General features: G+C 37.8%; 1 protein-coding gene across 4 annotated transcripts in view; it reads left to right on the top strand.

The window, feature by feature from the left end:
• The window catches only part of LOC113052029 (pleckstrin homology domain-containing family A member 7-like), a 79,807-nt gene that overhangs the window by 33,310 nt on the left and 28,026 nt on the right, over window positions 1-18,471 (top strand). For all 4 annotated transcript variants that reach the window (XM_026216272.1, XM_026216276.1, XM_026216274.1 and 1 more), the window contains exons 4-8: window positions 5,909-5,992; window positions 16,188-16,299; window positions 17,399-17,503; window positions 17,793-17,865; window positions 18,235-18,335. In XM_026216272.1, coding sequence (XP_026072057.1) covers window positions 5,909-5,992; window positions 16,188-16,299; window positions 17,399-17,503; window positions 17,793-17,865; window positions 18,235-18,335 — 475 coding nt within the window. The remainder of the gene's footprint in view (window positions 1-5,908; window positions 5,993-16,187; window positions 16,300-17,398; window positions 17,504-17,792; window positions 17,866-18,234; window positions 18,336-18,471) is intronic.

Genomic DNA, 18,471 nt, shown 5'->3' with positions numbered 1-18,471 from the left:
GTGTAGCTGAGCTCGGTTCTGGTCATGAAATAGTCTGAACTCTGAACGGCCGTCAAATACTTTGTTGTGAGTGACACTTCTGGCAGGCTGTTCTCAGGAGAACTCGTGGAGGTAGGAGAGCTTTGCCCACTTCACGTCAGCAGGATATCAACTTTCGCATCTGAGTGAATCTCTCATCCTGCAACTGTTTCAGAGGACAAACCCAGAATGTGCCCAGGATGAAGTAGATGATCTACTGTTCCCTTGCCGGTGAGACAATTTAAAGACAGAATGCTCTGCATAAGATGAAGAGTTGAAGATGAAGTTGATTTAGAAATCTAAAACTTTGTTTAAATAGTGTAATAGTGATTGTACTCTGTTTCTCTAGTATAGTACCATTGATGTGTCTAGAATAGAACGCCATTTAAACTCTGATACTGAGAAGTGTTAAGGCCCGTTCACACCAAGCACAATAACTAGAAAGATAACAAGAAAGATAAAGTTTTAAAAATCGTTCTCAATATTAAAGAATAGAAATGTGTGTGTGTGTGTGTGTGTGTGTGTGTGTTTTTAAATGTAATCACTGTTTAGCGGCTTGTTTAGGAAAGTAATTTTACAGCTGAGAAAATACTGTACCATGATAATATGAACTATATATATATATATATATATATATATATATATATATGAAGATTACACACTGCGCCACAAGGAGAGTTCTGGATTTTAAGTGCTGTTATTTTTGCTATTGCTGTTTATAAGAGTTACTGTTATTTGTCTTATTGGAAAGAACATTTTATTCTGAAGAAAATTTTTTTTTTTTATTATAAAGGGAGTTTTATGGGGTGGAAAGGTTCAACGGAGCTATATGCCAATAAAAAAATCTTAATTTTTTAAAATGTGTATACTCTTGGACCATCAAACCAGATGAACATATAAACTATTCCAACTTAGACAACAGACAATGATTTTGAAATTCTTCCTTTTGAAAGTCTTCCTCTAAAACTCTTTCTATATACAGACCTTAAATATAACAAGACATTGACAGGTCCCTTAAAGTTGTTGATGCAGTGCAGTGCCAGTGGAGTTTCTTTCTGCAATATGAATATGCAGTACTAGGAGAAATCTGGGTATCTTTTGTGTAGCTGTACTGTTATCAGCAGTTTTGTTAAATAATGTGTTGTTTTGGTTTCACAATTGCCTGTTCAGTTCTTGTGAGATGCCAGATGATATGTTCATCCAACAGACAAGAGCAGTCATAGTACAAGGGGAGTGGAGAGGTGAGGTAATATGTGGACTGTAATCTGCCGAATATCAACAGGCCAGATTCACACTACACAACTTCTTTCTGTCAGCATACTTGCTTGTGGTTACTTGTGGTTTCTGTAATACTAGGCATAATGTTTGTTTAATGTTGTCTAAATAAATGTATGGTTATGGGACAATATATGAAAACTATATATATATATATATATATATATATATATATATATATATATATATATATATATATATATATATATATATATATATATATAATGCATAGATAAGGTGTTGACACATCTTACTCTAGTGTGTCCTATTAATCATATGCAATGCCATTTTTCTTGTCTCTAGAATTTAGACAAAGCAGCAGTCTTAACAGGAACAAGAGTTAATTCATAACCATCATTTATAATGTAATATGCTGCCTGCATCATGGCTCAACAAACAACACTATTGTTTGGGATTCTGTTTATCCTCTAATGCAGGGAATTCTGTAGCAAATAGTTCGGAAGTAATATGATGAGAACACAATAGCTAAATAATGCTGATTACTAATTAACAGTGGAAAATAGTTCAACTATTTCATAGAGCCGATGTAGTTTAGCAAAGCACATGGCATGATGCTTTCGGAACAAAGCTAGTGAAAGAGGAAATGTGCTTTTGTTTTTGTAGCCCATTGCAGGAAGGTGCCCCAGTCTGTGCCTGCCAGGCTGATGACGACTGAGCGAGGTACAGTACCTTGTGTGAATCAGCATTTTTGTAAAGATTTCAGGTATGGTTTGTTTTGTGACCTAGAGCTTGATGACTTCTCAGATAATCAGCACTTAATTCGGTTTTGTTGTTTTTGGTGATCTAAAATAATGGTTAATTGTGTCACGATGTGAAGAGTTTTTAATGTTATATAATGTTTATAATGTTGTCAATAGTATGGACTATGGAAGCAATTAAAAGTTTGCATCTGCCAAGATGTCTTGCAACTCTGACAACTTAAGTCTGAATTATGAGATGAAAAGTTGCATATAGGCTACCTTTCTCATTCTGATGTGATTATATGTGTCTGTGTTTGTGTGTGTGTGTGTGTGTGTAGCAAACATTATTTGCTAATGTTTACTTAGCCTAGTTTTTTGTTGTGTTTTGTTTTTGATAGTGTTACTGAATTCCATTGTATATTTTGCTTGCATTGATTTTTTATGTGGTTTTGTTGTGATGATATTGATCATGACACATTAATTTTACAGATGAGTTAGCAGTTAGAATTGACCTTAGGATAGTGTTTATTCAGGAGCTGGATCAGGCTGCGAGAACATGGATAAAACCATTGTTGTACTGAAGGCTTTGTACTACATGCTTTTAATGTCAAGTGTTCTTTCATGCAGCCACTGAAAAGCTTTTATTCAGCAGAGTTTGCTGATGCACTAAATGTTCAATTAGAGATCAAAGCGTGTTGTAGTGTTTGAAGACATGTTTGCATTCAGCTGAATCTGATCTTATGAGGATGTTTGGACCTCGGAATCCTGTGGTATGATTGTTCACTGAAGAATGAACTTGACAATGTTGTGACACTGGGGGTGTATGGTGACATGTTTCGCAGAGGCTCATAAGCATTTTTTCACACCCTGTTAAATCTAACAGTGTACCGTGAAAGGCGCATGCCTATGCTTTCTTGTCATAGTGAATGTGCCACCACCATGGAAGAAAGGCTTTTAAGAGGCTGTTTGTGGGGGGATGTTTCATATATCTTGTGATATAGATCACTTGCTGTTAATGTTTTGTGTAGAGGGTTGAGCATTCTGAGCTGTTTCCCATGCAGGCAGCAAAGGTTAGAGTCCAGCTCATATAATTTCCTGTCCTCTCTTTAGACTTCATTGAGGAAAAATTAATTTATCTTCTGTTCAGTGTTGCTTGCCTTGTATGTATACCTGAAATTTTCTGCTCTCTCTTAATGACCATAAGATCATGTAATTAATAAATATACAAGACCATTTAGGAAGTCCTCACAGAGATCAAGAATAACAAAGAAGTTTCAAGTATTATGCCATTGTTGTGACATGTTGCCAAGAATGGTGTCCCATAATCAGAATTTGTGCTCTACATTTAACCAATCCAAGTGCACACACACACAGCAGTGAGTAGTGAACGCACACACTTGTAACAGTGGGCAGCCATTTTACTCTAGTGCACACATAGATTTCTGAAATATTGCTGCTTTACCACAATACTCATTCAAGTTCTCCAAAAAGGCTAGTCATCCACGTAAGACAAGTGCATCACTAGTTTTACTTTCAGTGCTGAACAGGGTATGGATCTGTCTTGGCACGTTTAAGAGAAATCATACTGAAAGCATGCTCTGCAGTGACCAAGCCACTCATCAGCAGAAAGAATCAAAAGGCTAAGCTCACCTTTGCTGAGGAGCATATTGTGTGGAGAGGGAGAACTGGTCCAAAGTTCACTTTACTGATGAGAGCAAGTTTCATTTATTTGGGTCTGATGGGAATTAGGGCTGTGCAAAAAACCAGGATTGCCAGGTTTTCAAAACAAATCCTGCCCGCTTGCTTCTCAAAACTAGCCCAATCGCATTTCCAGGAGGTTCCCCGATAAAAATTGTGTCCAGGGGTTAAATACACGTTTTTGGCGGACTTGGCAACACTGGTTCACGTGGAGCAGCATTTACTACACAGAGCCATAGTCCATCGACAAGCTACACAAAATCGCTTTCAAAATAGACAAAGATCGCCTCTGATTTTAAATCGATTTTGTGTGGATTTTCTGTGGATGTTCTGTGAACTACGGCTCTGTGTAGTAAAGGTCAAACAGTGTTGCCAAGTCTGCGGTTGTTTTTCATGTCCGCGGTTACATGAAAGCGACCCCAATACAAATAACGTGATGTTAGGCCCCTAAAATGGTAATTTTACCAAGGGAACCCCGCCAAATAAATTTCTTTTTATCGCCCGTAACAAAACGCAATTAGGATAGTTTTGAGAAGTTATTGGACAGGTTTTGCTTTGAAAATCTGGCAATCCTGATCTGAACGCACGTGCTAGAGATATACTAATAATCAATGACTGCATAATACCGACAATATGTGCATGAAACATTTTGTTTGGCATTAAACTGGGGAAAGACTGAAACCCGAGTGAGTAAAGAAGAGAAAGGTGGAGGAAAAAGTGTCATGGTTTGGGGGATGTTTTGTGCAGCAGGAGTTGGGCCTCTTATTCAGCTACATGTCAAAGTGAATGAAAATGTTCAGCAACCTCCTTCCCTTGGAGCATCTCCCAAGCAGCCTGCAATTTTCATGCAAGATAATGACCCTTCACAATGCAAAATGGATAAAGCAGTTCCTTGAAGCTAAGAACATTGAAATAATTAAATGGCGAGCCCAGGAGGTGGATTTCTGAAGCGTTGCAAGTGCTACAGCAAGCACTAGCAAGTATGTGAATGTTGAGAAGCAAGCTCATTGGCTGCAGATACAAAAAGAGCCAATCAGCTGTGCCATGTGAATAATGATGTCATTATGCGCCATCCAGAGTTTCATGACAGAACTTTGTATATACATATAAATAAATGGCACATTTGCATAGCAGTTGGATTTCAGCGGCTCAGAAATAGGTCATCTTTATTTTATATTATATATTTTTTTATTGCTCATTTTACTACTGCATTTATTTCCGTGCCCATCCCTGGTCCATACCAGTGATTATAGAATTATTTATATGCTATTAATAACATTTTATGTTGGCTTTTTTTTATATGATAGTTTTACTGAAATTTGTTTTATGATTTCTGTTGAGCTTTTCTATTTATTGCAGTTTTAGCTTTGGTCATTTTAATACTTTCGGTAACACTTTAGATTAGGAAACATATATTCACTATTAACAAGTGAGAACTGGTCTTTAAAATAGTGTTTACAAACTTTTTTTCAGTGTAAGTTTTATTTCAGCCTTTTTTAAATTAGTTTTAGTTCTAACATCTGTTCTATCCTACAGTGAAGGACATCTTGGCTTTGCTGTATGACTGCTAGAGCACCTGAAGCATGGCTATGTCTGTTCTTTTCTCAGCTTTAAGTCCACAGATAGTCGCTATGAAATATAGGTTCATAATGGAAATGATGATAGATAAGTGACTTGTGGTGGAGCCTTTTCCCCTCATATAGGACCTAATTCACTCACTTGGGGTTCTCCTTGCTCATCAAATTACCACCACTCTCACTCTTTCCAAACACACAGTGTGAAGAAAGAATGAATAACTGAATTGATGACAGCAGGCATATTACGTGTGTTATTGTAATGTCCTCTCACCCTTAGAAGCCCCCTGTCTCTTGTCTTCTTACACCTTATGACAGTGAGATGTTTTTAATACTCTAGTTAAAACACTGAATGAGCCTGTGTAATTGAAATCAATTTTTGCAGCGGTTTGTGCTTAGCCCAACACTTTGTGTTAAACAAAACAATATGAGTGGACTTGGCCAGGCCTCAGCGCTGTCACACATTCTGCACTCCTGCGGGAAAGTCAGCAGAATTCCTCAACCTTAGTGTATTCCTGTTGAATGTTGCTCTCACGGCTACAGTACACACAGGATGTAGGGAAATGCCAAATTAAACATGATTAATATTGGATTGCTCATGTTGTTTTTCCCTATTTCCCTCCCTTTTCTTCTCGGATGCAGCCACAACCAGAGGACGACGACATTCAAGCATCCTGTGACGGGACATATCTCCTCCGAAAACACTGACTTCATTTTACACGACCAGTGAGTGCTTCTCTTCCTTTTATTTGCACCAAATATACTTTCGCTTGCCCACTTCCTGCTTTCTCTAAGGGCAGGTGGCTAAGAGGTCAACGCAGGTCATTTGTGTTGTTTTTGTATGTTAAATGATATTTGTAACAAAATTCACAGCCTCTCAGAAAAAGAAATAGTTTCAGTGGTCAGATTAAATTGAAGTGATGAAGGAGAAAGATTGGGTGTTAATAAAGTAATAAAAAGACATACATTTAAGTAGTCTGCATTTTTTTCATTCTATTGGATTTGAAACTAGGAATCAATAAGAATCAGAATCGATATAATTCAAGCGATACGCAGTCCTACCCAGAGAGTATGCAATTTCAAATGCACTCTTAGTTACTGGTTTGAATCATTCAGTTAACTTGTTCTTGAGTGGTTCTTGATTTACTCACTGCACCGCAAATACTTTCATGTCCAACTCACAATAAACAGAAAACCAGGGGAATGCTAATGGAATCAATAAGGAACCTGAATCATTCATTGGAATAGGAAGCTTGCGTTAAGTGCTGTTATGGATTAAGTTTTTTTTTTTTTTTTTTTAGATTAGTCATTATCAGCAATAAGCATACAATTAATACGATTAAATCATTTTACATTAGTCACTATTCCATTAAAATGCGTAACACGACACCTGTTCCTCTCCTATTCCTTTCCATTCATTTCTGTGTCTTCCCATATGTCAGTACACTGAGCTGGGATTTCTTCCTCATCAGTGCTGTGAGGGTTAAGAGAGCTCAGATTTACATGCCCCACTGAGACGGATCTCATTCTGTTACTTGCTAACTCCAGCGGCGAGAACGAGGTTTTGCTGTTTATTTAGAATGCTCTGCTGCCTGCTGAAACAAACCCAGGTGAAAAATATTAAGAAGTTCAACCGCCTGCCTTGATTTCCCTGTTATCACTCCGTGTTCTCCATATAGAGGTGGGCTCATGGATTCAGAATGTTGGACACTCGTAGGAATATCGCACACGGCTATGAAGACCACCTCTCATGCAGATGACAGGTAAGTAAATGTCGCTGCCAGGGTTGATTGATGCTTCTCATTAGGGCCACTGTGCATCGAGGCCCTGTGAGAGGTCTAGGCTCAGATTAACCAGAAGCCAGAAGAGACATTTGAGCTTTGTGTCACAGATGGATCTAGTTATTAGTTTACCAGCTTACAGACCTCTTGTTTGAGTGCCCAAGAGATAAAGATCATGGCCAAATATGTTAAGTGAGAGAGGAAGTTTGTCACTTTTAGCTGTCGATAAGATTTTGAGAATGTTCTGTGGGCTCTCGAATGCCTGTAATTTGTAGAAGAGAGAGATTCAGGACATAACTGGTATACTTACCACTCCTGGCTGCTCATATGTACTATTTTAAGCACAAGTGTGGCCTCATTCGCTCTTTTCTCTCCATCAACCCTACCTTTTTCATTAGTAATCTAGCTATGGAAACTAACCACGTCCTAACGGCTGTGATAAGTGCTAATCTTTAGGAAAAGCCTCTTGAAATATGTATTTTCTGTGGTGGACTGGCACAGACACACCCTGCCTAAATATGCAGGATGCTGATATTTCAGTGGATATGACTGTCCTTAATACTGCTGCATACTCCCAGCCCTAAAATGTGTTCTGCAATCCCATTGGTGGTGATGTCAGTGGAAATGTGTTAGGAGTGATTCCCTCTCTCCTGGCAGTGCAGTACTATTGATCTGAATGGCTAATCTGATATCAATGCACATCTCAACAAACACTAGGGAATGGTGCATTGTCTGCCACAAAGGATGACTGCCTTTTTGTATGAATTATTCATTCCTCTAATGGCCAAACTCCATACAAAAACTTGTTGGTAACTTTTAACATAATTAGTGAACAGTTTAGTATATAATGTTTAACAGAAAGCTGGTTTAAAATATTACAGTGGTTCTCAACTTGTTTGGCTTTAGGACCCATATTTCATGGTCATCAACCCGCGACCCACTTTGTGTGAAAGTGAAAGTGACATACAGCCAAGTATGGTGACCCATACTTAGAATTTGTGCTCTGCATTTAACCCATCCAAATCCAAAGTTACTTTTATTTTACACGTAGCATGCTCATAGTTTCTTTTGTGATTTAGTGAAGTGATATATAGCATGCTGCCGCATTTTCATGTACAATTGAAGAGTGTGCGCTACAAGCACAGTATAACATCTGACAGGACAGGATAGTTTGTTTTTCTGAGGTGAGAGACTTTTATTTCAAAACAAGTTACGAAAATAATGATAAAATAATGAGACTAAAATTAAGCCTGACATCATCTCATCTGACCACAAATACTGAATCACTTTTTCTCAGGTTCCATTTACTTAAACTGCATCTAACAGAAGTGTCAACAGCTTTCACACACGTCTTAAAAATAAGTCTCGCATCAAAAAACATTTAGAATTACGTTTTGTTTAGTTGATCTTGTTTCATTGACTGTACATGCCACGACCCACTCAGAATGGTCTTGCGACTCACTTTTGGATTGCGACCCACCAGTTGAGAAACAATTATAGTATGTTATTGTGGGTCAGGCGGGGCTAAAGTGTGGGGGTGGGTGGGCTTTAAAGCAAGGCGGTCAATTGCATAACTAACACTTGTCTCTAATTCCAGTGATTGGCGGAGAGATGGGATTTAAGCGGCTCCCAGACCTGGGAGAGAAAATGGACTATTGCAGCACGGATGGTGTGTTTGCACTGTTTTGGTTTTGAGTTTATACGAGGCAGTGTGCCTAAGGAGTTTATTTTGCTATATTTTGGTCAATAAAGAGTGCTTGCTCGCCACCCAGACTTCTTCGTCATTTCTATGTTTGCAAACCGTCTACAATTATATTATATTATACATGTCATGTTGGAGGATACTTTCTATTTATATTATGTTAGATATACAGTGGGTAAAGAAATGAAAAGGTCCCATGACATGGATTATTTCCTTTTCTTTAAATGCTTTTTAATGTTTCCTTAGGTGTACTTATATTGTTAGTATGATTTTTACATTTAAAATTTAGAAATAAAAAGCATTTTTAGATCCTGATATTAGCCCTCTGGCTTGAATGCTCTGTTTGAAGGGGCGTGTCTGCTGTGAGACGCCGAGTAAACCACAACTGTTGTGATTGGCTGACATCTTTGCATTCGAAATGCGTTCATGTGGAACCCCTCTCAAATATATATATACTATTACAGCTGTCGAGATTAACGAATCGTGGATTTGTTGATTATATAATAATTTTTTCAGTCTTTTCCCATCACATGAAAGGCTGCAGTGATGAGCATTGAGTAGACGGAGTCTGTTTATCGCGTGGATTCAGTGATCTCATCATTATTGCAACACGTTTTCTCACAAAATGCTTTCACCACAGCTAACAGCAAACACATGAATATAGTAAGATTTCCGTTGTGCAGCATAACAGCGTCATTCATTGTAACGGCAGTTTGGGCAAGTGTGCAGATATACTCGCGATGTGTAACAGCTCCGGAAAAATAAAGGGAGCATTCTTTGATCGCTCTCTGTAGTTAAATCACAATTTAAATAACAGATTTGTTTCATGCTACTAAGAGAAACAACGTGAAGTTGATCGTTTAGTCACTGGCTTGATTCACTGATGCATAAACAGTAGCTATTAAACGATTTAGAAAGAAAGTCTGTGTGAACTTGAATGATTAGCTACCCATCAGAAATCACTGATCACAGATCAGGCATTAATGAACACTGTTACTCACTGTTTGTGCCGGTGCTGTCGAATCCATATCATAAAAGTCTGTTTATAATGCCTGTCGCCTGTGTTGACATTGCGACTGAATTATATGTAAATATTTGGGCAGGCAAAGCAGAGAAAGGGGAGGTAACAATTCTCGTTGCAATGTCACAACGAGGAGATATAAGATCAGCCCGTTTGAGCTTCCATTTTCTCAAAGGCAGAGAAAGATAGAAAAATCTCGATTTACACCGATTCAAATTTCTAGAAACTTGGGGACCATATACAGGCTAGAGGAACTCATATTAAACTTAAAAAACCTCAGAAAGTGAAATTTTCATGTCATAGGACCTTTAAAATAATCACATTTTGTTGCTTTGAAGCCTGAAATGAAGACAGAAACTGTTTTTGTTTTATCCAGCTATATTTACTTATATTAACTTATAACATCCAAGTGAAAGATATACCACTAACATAAAACATAGTCAGAACTATAAAACAGAATCAATGAGTTGGAAAAAAGACCACCCCTCCTAAAATGACTTGTAAACTCAATCAGGTGTAGCTAATCACCTTATTAATGGACCACAAATCCATTTTACACCCACGTGTGATCAGCTGTGGTCATCATGATTAGCTCAGCATGAAAAAGCTTTCCTGGAGCTTTTCAGTCCTTAGTAGTGCAACTGAAGCAAACAGTCAACTTTGGATGGCAAGGCACAGTCAAAAGATCTCGGGGATAAAGTTGTGGACAAGCACAAGTTAGGAGAGGGATAAAAAAAAAATTCAAAAGCTTTATCAATGACTAGAAGCACAGTGAAGTCTATTATTAAGAAGTGGATGGTTTTTGTTACAACATAGACCCTTCCCTTGATCAGGACATCGCTCCAAACTAGATGAAAGAGCCAGGAGTAAAATGGTCAGAGATGCGACCAGGAGGCTTACAGAAACTCTGAAGAAGTGTGGACAAACTATGCAAACTTTTTTTTTTTAGTGGAAATTAGTTTGCGTGCACTCAAAGCGAACTTCCAGCAACACTGTGATGTCATATTTTCTGCACTCACCCAACCGAACTTGCAGATGCGTTAAGTATAAATCAGCCTTGACACAGAAAGAGACAGATTGACCGGCCAGCCGGGGTTCATCTTTGGGAGAAAAAAATTCTGTTTTATTATAATATTTTTATTTATTTACATTTATGTGTGTGTACTTCTAATATGTTTGGTTGGTAAAATAAATGTTGTAAATTCAAATCAGAGCGTCTTCCGTGTCTGGAATGGATGTATTCTTGAGTCTATAATGTAACAATAATATTATAAGATAACCTTGTTTGAAATGGGTGTGGCTAAAAGAAAATTTGTCTATACTTCTAGGTACTTGTGCTGTATTGAATGGGTTAAATAGAATTACATTTCTAAAAAGAGACTAAAATAAAAATTGTATTGACTAAATGTCATCAGTTTTCGTAAACTAAAACTAGATGAAAATACTCATGGATAATTCTGACTAAAATAAGACTAAAATGCTCAGATTTTTAGTTGACTGAAACTTGACTAGACTCAAAATGGTATGAATGTGAAAAACTAATAAAAACTAAAAGGACAGCTTCACACAAAGACTAAACTCAAATTAAAACAGGCCGCCAAAAAACAACACTACTTTACTCTGAAGCAGGTGCAGGAATTTAAAGAGAATTTCAAATCACAAATCACTCCTCAAGAAAGGCCACATACAGTCACGAATGAGCTTTGACAAAACGCACTTTAAAGATTCTGAGACAGAAGAGACTTAAATTTAATGATTTGGCATTCAACACCAAACCATTTGTCTGATTTAAATCCTTCACAGCCCACCATCCAAATAACAGCATTCTTCCAGTGATAAGATCCTGTTATAAGATGTCAAATTCTTGAGCAAAATCTGCTGACAGTAGGTTTACTTTCCAACATGACAATGACAGAGTAGGCAAATATTAATAAATAAAGTCTAGATGTGCGAAGTTAGTAAAGACATATTCCAGCAGACTAAAGGCTGTAATTAAAGCAAAGGGTGGTTCGACAAAATACTGACACAATGGGGTGGTCCTTTTACCAACTTTTACTTTCACTTGGATTTTATAAGTATCATGTAGCTTAACCAGGTTATTGGGTCTGAGGCTCCCCCTCTGTGGAGCTCTGAGCATTTTGGAGCAGAATTGTGCCATTTGTTTTAGACTAGGATCTTGCTGAGCTTCAGCCAGGATATTTGTCATCTCTCCAGCATAAAATACAGGCCCTCTGTGCCCATCCATTCAAAAGACAGTGCAGGTAAATAATATGAAGCCTAGATAAAACACTAGTAAGTCCTAGGGTGCAAACATACTTAAAAAATGTTGAATGAAATTAAAGGGGAAAAGAAGCAGCATTTTTGTTTCAGTCTGCAGCTCTTTTCATGACAATGCTTCCGTCGGTTTGACATGGGCCACAAACACCTCCTGACTCTGTCACATTTTTCAGGAAAAAAAGCTGTTTATGGTTTTGTTGAGGGACTGTCTGTGTGCACTTGTGTCAGTGTTTGGACAGGGTTATTGTGTTTTGCTGTAAGCTCCAGCACCCACGAAAAGCGTGGAGTCAGCCTGACATGTGGCTTGGAAATCTGCTTGCTTTGGTGAGTTTTACCAACATAATCAATTTTTTTTTCTTTTTTTGGATTGATGATCTTGTTCAGCTGCATCATGCAATTCTTTTTCTTACTGGTTTATTTTCTATTATCAGCACTTGTCTTTGAAGATTTGTGGTAATGAAAACTGCCTCAGATTCAAATATGATGCCATAGAAATCTATAATAAACAATTTTTGGTTTAGTTTTATTTTATTTTATTGGGTTATAACTAGATGTTATGCTTGTGGATCATAAAATCAAATATATAGGCCTAGTCATTGGGTTTTGGGTTACAGAGTGTTATGCAAGCAGGCTTGATAATGGTGAAAAAACCTTATACATAATGTACTATTCTAATAATTTAATAAATACTATGGGATAGATCATGTTCTGCCAGCTGCAGCTCTATTTCGCTATTACAGATTTTTCTAAAGTTTCTCCTTTCACACTGGGTCAATTATTCCCTTATGTCCCGAGTTATTTGATGTATGAAGCAGATGATTTAAGAGCAGTAGGTTTTTCACTTCTCTGCTCTCGTAGCGTGTTCTAGATTCAACCAACTCATACATCAGAGTTCACCAAATGTGTCCACACCTTCTGTGTGATGTCAGTGATGGTGTGAGTTTCAGATGGTTCTCTGAAAGAGTATCCCTGAGGCAGAGGGCTGTCAGTAAGAGAGCTTTTTGTTACTACTCTGAACGCCTCTTGAGAGTCTTCTATATTTGATATACTCAACTATATGCTTGAGTACCAGTGGTGCTGTTTTTATTTCACTTATACTGTAGGCCTTAGTCTTGCAAATCCAGACTTTTGACTTTTGTTACTGAGCCGTAACGAGCTGAGTCGTACCACGCAGTGGAAAAGCGACATAAGAGTCACCCACTTAAACAGGAAGAGGCAGTCTGACTAGCATGTAAGATACTAAATGCAATGTTTCGTTTTACATGCCATTTAGGAACTGTTTTAAAAACAGCAGACAATTATTTGTAGTCTGTCTGGAAAGTAATAAGGACTCCTGGATTATTACAGTATATTCTGTTTGTAATTTCATGACTCAACTAAACAGATACACACGGATCTAATTATTAATATGGTTCTTGCAGGAGTGCCTCAATCGAAACTTTTATCTTGCAGAGATTTGACGGCACCAGTAAGTATCGCTCAGCAACACATATGAAGTGTTAGTGGTATATGATGCTGAAACCAGAGCGGTAGCTTACAACGTAGAATAAAGGAAGAGAAATGGGATATGATCAGTCTGGTACCTTGTAAACGGCTTTGTTTCCAGGCGCACTTATAAAAAAAAAATGCACTCTTACTCCTGGAAGATGTGTTGAACCAGCCAATCTGATTGCAGTGGGTTATTTCAGCCAGCACTTGGTAGTTTTGCGTGTAATATGCATCAGATTAGCTACAAGCACTCTGTGTCTGTGCTGTCTGGCTCTCATTCTAGGTCTGCCCCCAAAATATGTTTATGGTGCCCATCGTATAAACTATTTACCCGATAACAAATTAATTCAGGATGTTTATGGGAAAGGCAACTGTCTATGCAATGAATTTTAACTCCCTGGGTCATAGTCCAGTCATTTATTTGAAGGAGGTTTAGAAATGTGACCGATGTTTGGTTAAACAGTGCAGCTCTCTGGTGGCATTCGCTCTAGCTTATACCTTCCCTGCAGTCTCTGAATCTGACACTTCTCTCTGACAGAGTTTGGAGGAAGCTTTTTATTTGTTGCCTGCAATGGCAGCTCTGACAGTTTGTTTTACCTTTCTTCCGTCCTCTGTTCCCCCCCTTCTCCCTCATCTCTCTGGTGTTCTATTCTTTTCTCTGCTGATTTACCCAAAGTGTTACATTAGCATTACCTACCTTAAACACCTATTTAATGAACATTACTTTTGATATGAATGTGTACACTCTCTTTATTTGGACAAACAATTCCAGCTACCTTTTTATTTTAGTTGTTCTTATTTTCCATTAAACTGTCAAAATTGCCAACACTGACGGCAAAAAAATCAGCAGAAACACTGAATGAAAATGCAAATTCACTCACTGACATAAGGAGGTGTTTTTAGACAAGCAGGAAAACCGTGGTTACCATTGTTACCCTTGTAAACAAAACAGTGCTGTGCTGATAAACACTATTTTATCAAAGACTATAGACAGATATTGGGATGAGCATACATGAATATTTATGAGTTTCCGGGACATGCTAGTGGAGTTGAGAGTTTTAGTTGAAGGGATATTTCCAAAAATGAAAATTACCCCATGACTTACTCACCCTCAAGGCATCCTATACGTGTATATGATTTTTCTTCTTTCAGATGAATCCAATCAAGAGCTATATTAAAAAATGTCTCAGCTCTTCCAAGCTTCATAATGGAAGTGAATGGGTGTTATTTTTCAATAGTCCAAAAGAAGTCCAATAAATTACTGTAAGAATTAAACTTTTTTGTTTCTTTTTAAAGTGACAAAAGTCCTTCCCTCAAGAGCAGTTGTGATTTTGAATTTGAATTTGTCTTTTGTTGTTTGATTAATAGAGTAGCAGCAGGAAAATAGCCCGCTGTCACTTTAAGAGCTACAGACACATCCAATTTACCATTACACACGTATTTTCATTCTCAACTCTTTACCTTGATTTATTACATGACCGACGAAGGTATACGTGAAAAATCACTAAGTGCTGTATTTTGACACATTTTTGCATGCATTTGACCGTTAAGGTGCGCACATAGAGCTAAGAGATTACTTTAAATGTTCTGTTCCTTATCTGAACGCATATATCTTCCTGAGGAGCAGGCCAAGTTCTCTTTCACGCTTTTTAAAAACATGAATAAATATACTTCTTTAAATCAAGCACGTCCAATTTTACAAAAGTAATGTTACATGATTTTGCTGATTTACGTGAAATTGCGATTTTATGGAGGAACGAAAAGTGCAGCTCTGGAAAAGGGGGCGGAATGGGGTGCAATAATCGTTTAATCTCGATTACTGTATTTTCATTATCGTTGGAGGCCAAAATCAAAATGAATCGGAAGTCTCGCATGCATGCAAGGTCTTTTTTAGAAAGTAATATTAAAATGACTATATTTTGACTAGTTGACTAGCATTTCCAATGTCGACTAGCAGCGGCTGTTCTGTTTTGTCGACTAGTCGACTACCCTCACTCATCCCTAGTACGTATGTAGATAGGTATAGGTAAATATAGATAGGTAGGTAGCTAGGTATACAGTAGGTGGATATAGCTGGGTAAGTAGATAAAGATAGGTATGTATATATATATTGTAGGTAAGTATATAGATAGGTACTGTATAGGTAGATATTGTTGTTACTTAGATTTGGTAGATAGATAGATAGATAGATAGATAGATAGATAGATAGATAGATAGATAGATAGATAGATAGATAGATAGATAGATAGATAGATAGATAGATAGATAGATAGATAGATAGATAGATAGATAGAAAGATATATAGATAGATAAGTAGATTTTTGTTTTGCTGTGTTGTCACTGTTACCATATTCAGGTCACCTGAGACTAATAACTAGAGTTGCGTATGCTGAGTGCTGGCATTGTCTGCTGACTACTCCTGTCCTGGTCTCTTTCTTTTTTTTTTTTGCCCTCAGGAAATGTGTTTATCAATGTGTTATTTGAGTGCTTCTAAGTCTCTTCCTCTCCGGGGAACTTGTCCCCAGACTCTGCTTTACTTTGTTGGTTATTAAATTACAAAAATACATCTGTGTCACTCTTGATTTCACCATGTATTAGTAACCCCACCTTCTACCTGGAAGACATCAAGTCTTTTATTTCTGACTCTTGCAGGACAAATTTACGCATGTCCAAGCCGCCACCAGAGCTGAGGCCTCCCAGCATGGTCAGCGAGTCCTCTGTAGCCGTCTCCTCATCCCCTGTGGACCCCACCTCAGCATCCAGGGTGAGAAGCCCAGCCTCGTTCAGTGCTGATCTGAGACTGGTTTAATGTGGTCTGTCGTGGTGCTGATTCTCAATAAAGGCAAACATTAACGCAGAGCACTTCTGGAGCCTGAAAGTGCCAAGCTGGCTAATTATCTAGAGAACCTCACCATTGCTAATGTGTGTGTTTATTTCATATTAAATCATATTGAAAACTGATTATGTTTTTACAGGTAATGGGAGAGAGTAAATTGGCCTCATATATGTTTGCTATCTTCCTCCAATTTTAATAAATGACCAAAGCAGATTTTACTGCAATTACTGATTTTTTTAGCACCAGAGAAGCAGGACTTCTCTTCTTCTCTGCGATTTGGCTGAGTTGTGGAGAGGTCATGAGGTAATACTGCATAGAACATCTGCAGAGGATTGAGAAATTTACAGAATGCCTCTCGCTATTTCCTGCTAATTACACTTTAGGTGTACACTTTAGGTGTAGCATATCTACATATGTGTAAGTGTTCCTGTTGCTTAAGTGGTAGAGCATTGTGTTAGCAGCGCAAGGTTGTGGGTTTGATTCCCATGGAACACGTTAGGTAAAAAATGTTAGCCTGAATGCACTGTAAGTTTTGGATAAAAGCATCTGCTAAAATGAATTTACTTTAATTTATGTGTACAATTTAATTTATATAATTTCTAATTCTATAAAATTTTTAAAACATACATATTTTTAGATAACATGCATATTGTTTAGCATACCTCATTTTGCATGCATACAAGGTAATGGGAATGCAGAGATGCAGATGTTTCTTTCTATAAGAGAGTGATTTTGACACATTTAAGTTTCAATGGCCTGGCCTGACACACGTTTACTCTGTCACTGTGTGGTAAAGAGTCTGGTGCTGGCCTGTCAATGACAGGACTGTGTCAGCATCACATGAGCTTTCACAAACAGATCGATCAAGACCCCAGAGGTCCTCATCTCTGCGCTCACACACACACACACACACACACTTTACTGGGAATGAACCAGGCTCCTGGTGGGCATCAGTCATTGTCTCACATTTGTTTTTTGTTTTTTAAGAAAAATCAAGGGGTTTTCTATTTTCTTTTCTATACCACAGAGTTTGAAACCCAGTGGGAAGGTTCATTGCTTTGGCAAGCGTGACCATTCCATCAAAAGGAACCCTAATGTCCCAGTGGTGGTGAGAGGATGGCTCTACAAGCAGGTGTGGCCCTCAAAAGTGAAACCTTGATGCGAGTGATCACAGAATCTAATGTTACAATAGTTGTACAATAGTGATGAACTAAGATCCACAGGCAATAAACTGATTAACTGAGCATGTTATTCAACATAACATTAAATACATATTCAATCTGAACCGAGGGGCCTCCAATTAAATGGTAATTGGTTGGTAACGATAGATTATAAACTGACAGTTATTTTTATTTTTTATTTAAAAGCTAATATCTGAACATGTTTGGTGGGCTGAAATATTACTGTTCTTTCACCATCAGGACAGCTCAGGCATGAGACTGTGGAAGAGGAAATGGTTTGTGTTGTCTGATTACTGCCTGTTTTACTATAAAGGTGAGTTATCAAACTCTATAATTATCTAAAACAGTCCCTAATTTTATTGCACAGTAATCACATTTCATAAGTAAAACACTCCATTTCTCTAATACATTATTATGAGAGTACCTACAATTTCAGGTTTTTCATTTCCTATTTTTATCCCTATTGCTTGCACATATCATACTGAATAATTACACTGTATGATTTTAACACCATTTACACTAAGTAATACTGTTTTTATCTTTAATATTTTTGGTGGGTAGAGTGGAGTGTCACTTGTTTTCTGTCATCTGTGTCTTTAAGTGTATTGCTAATAAAGCATTACTCAAATGCAATCTAACAATTTTCAAACATTTTCAACGAGCATCTGTTCCTTGCTCACAGATAGTCGAGAGGAGACGGTTCTGGGCAGCATTCCTCTGCCCAGCTATGTCATTTCCCCCGTGGGACCCGAGGACCACATTAGCCGCAAGTACGCCTTCAAGGTAAGAGCGTCATGGAAATCTGGGTCTCTAATGCTACTCTGTTCCTGTGTGTTCATTGGCTACTCCTTCAAGAAGTCAGTGTCATATTATCAGTGGTGTTGTGTGAGCAGCAGTCAGGGATGACTGATTAATGTGG

The sequence above is a fragment of the Carassius auratus genome, chromosome 32 (genome assembly GCF_003368295.1).
Source record: "Carassius auratus strain Wakin chromosome 32, ASM336829v1, whole genome shotgun sequence".
Taxonomy (NCBI): domain Eukaryota; kingdom Metazoa; phylum Chordata; class Actinopteri; order Cypriniformes; family Cyprinidae; genus Carassius; species Carassius auratus.
The sequence above is the reverse complement of the archived record's forward strand: the minus strand, read 5'-3'. Positions and strand labels throughout refer to the sequence as shown.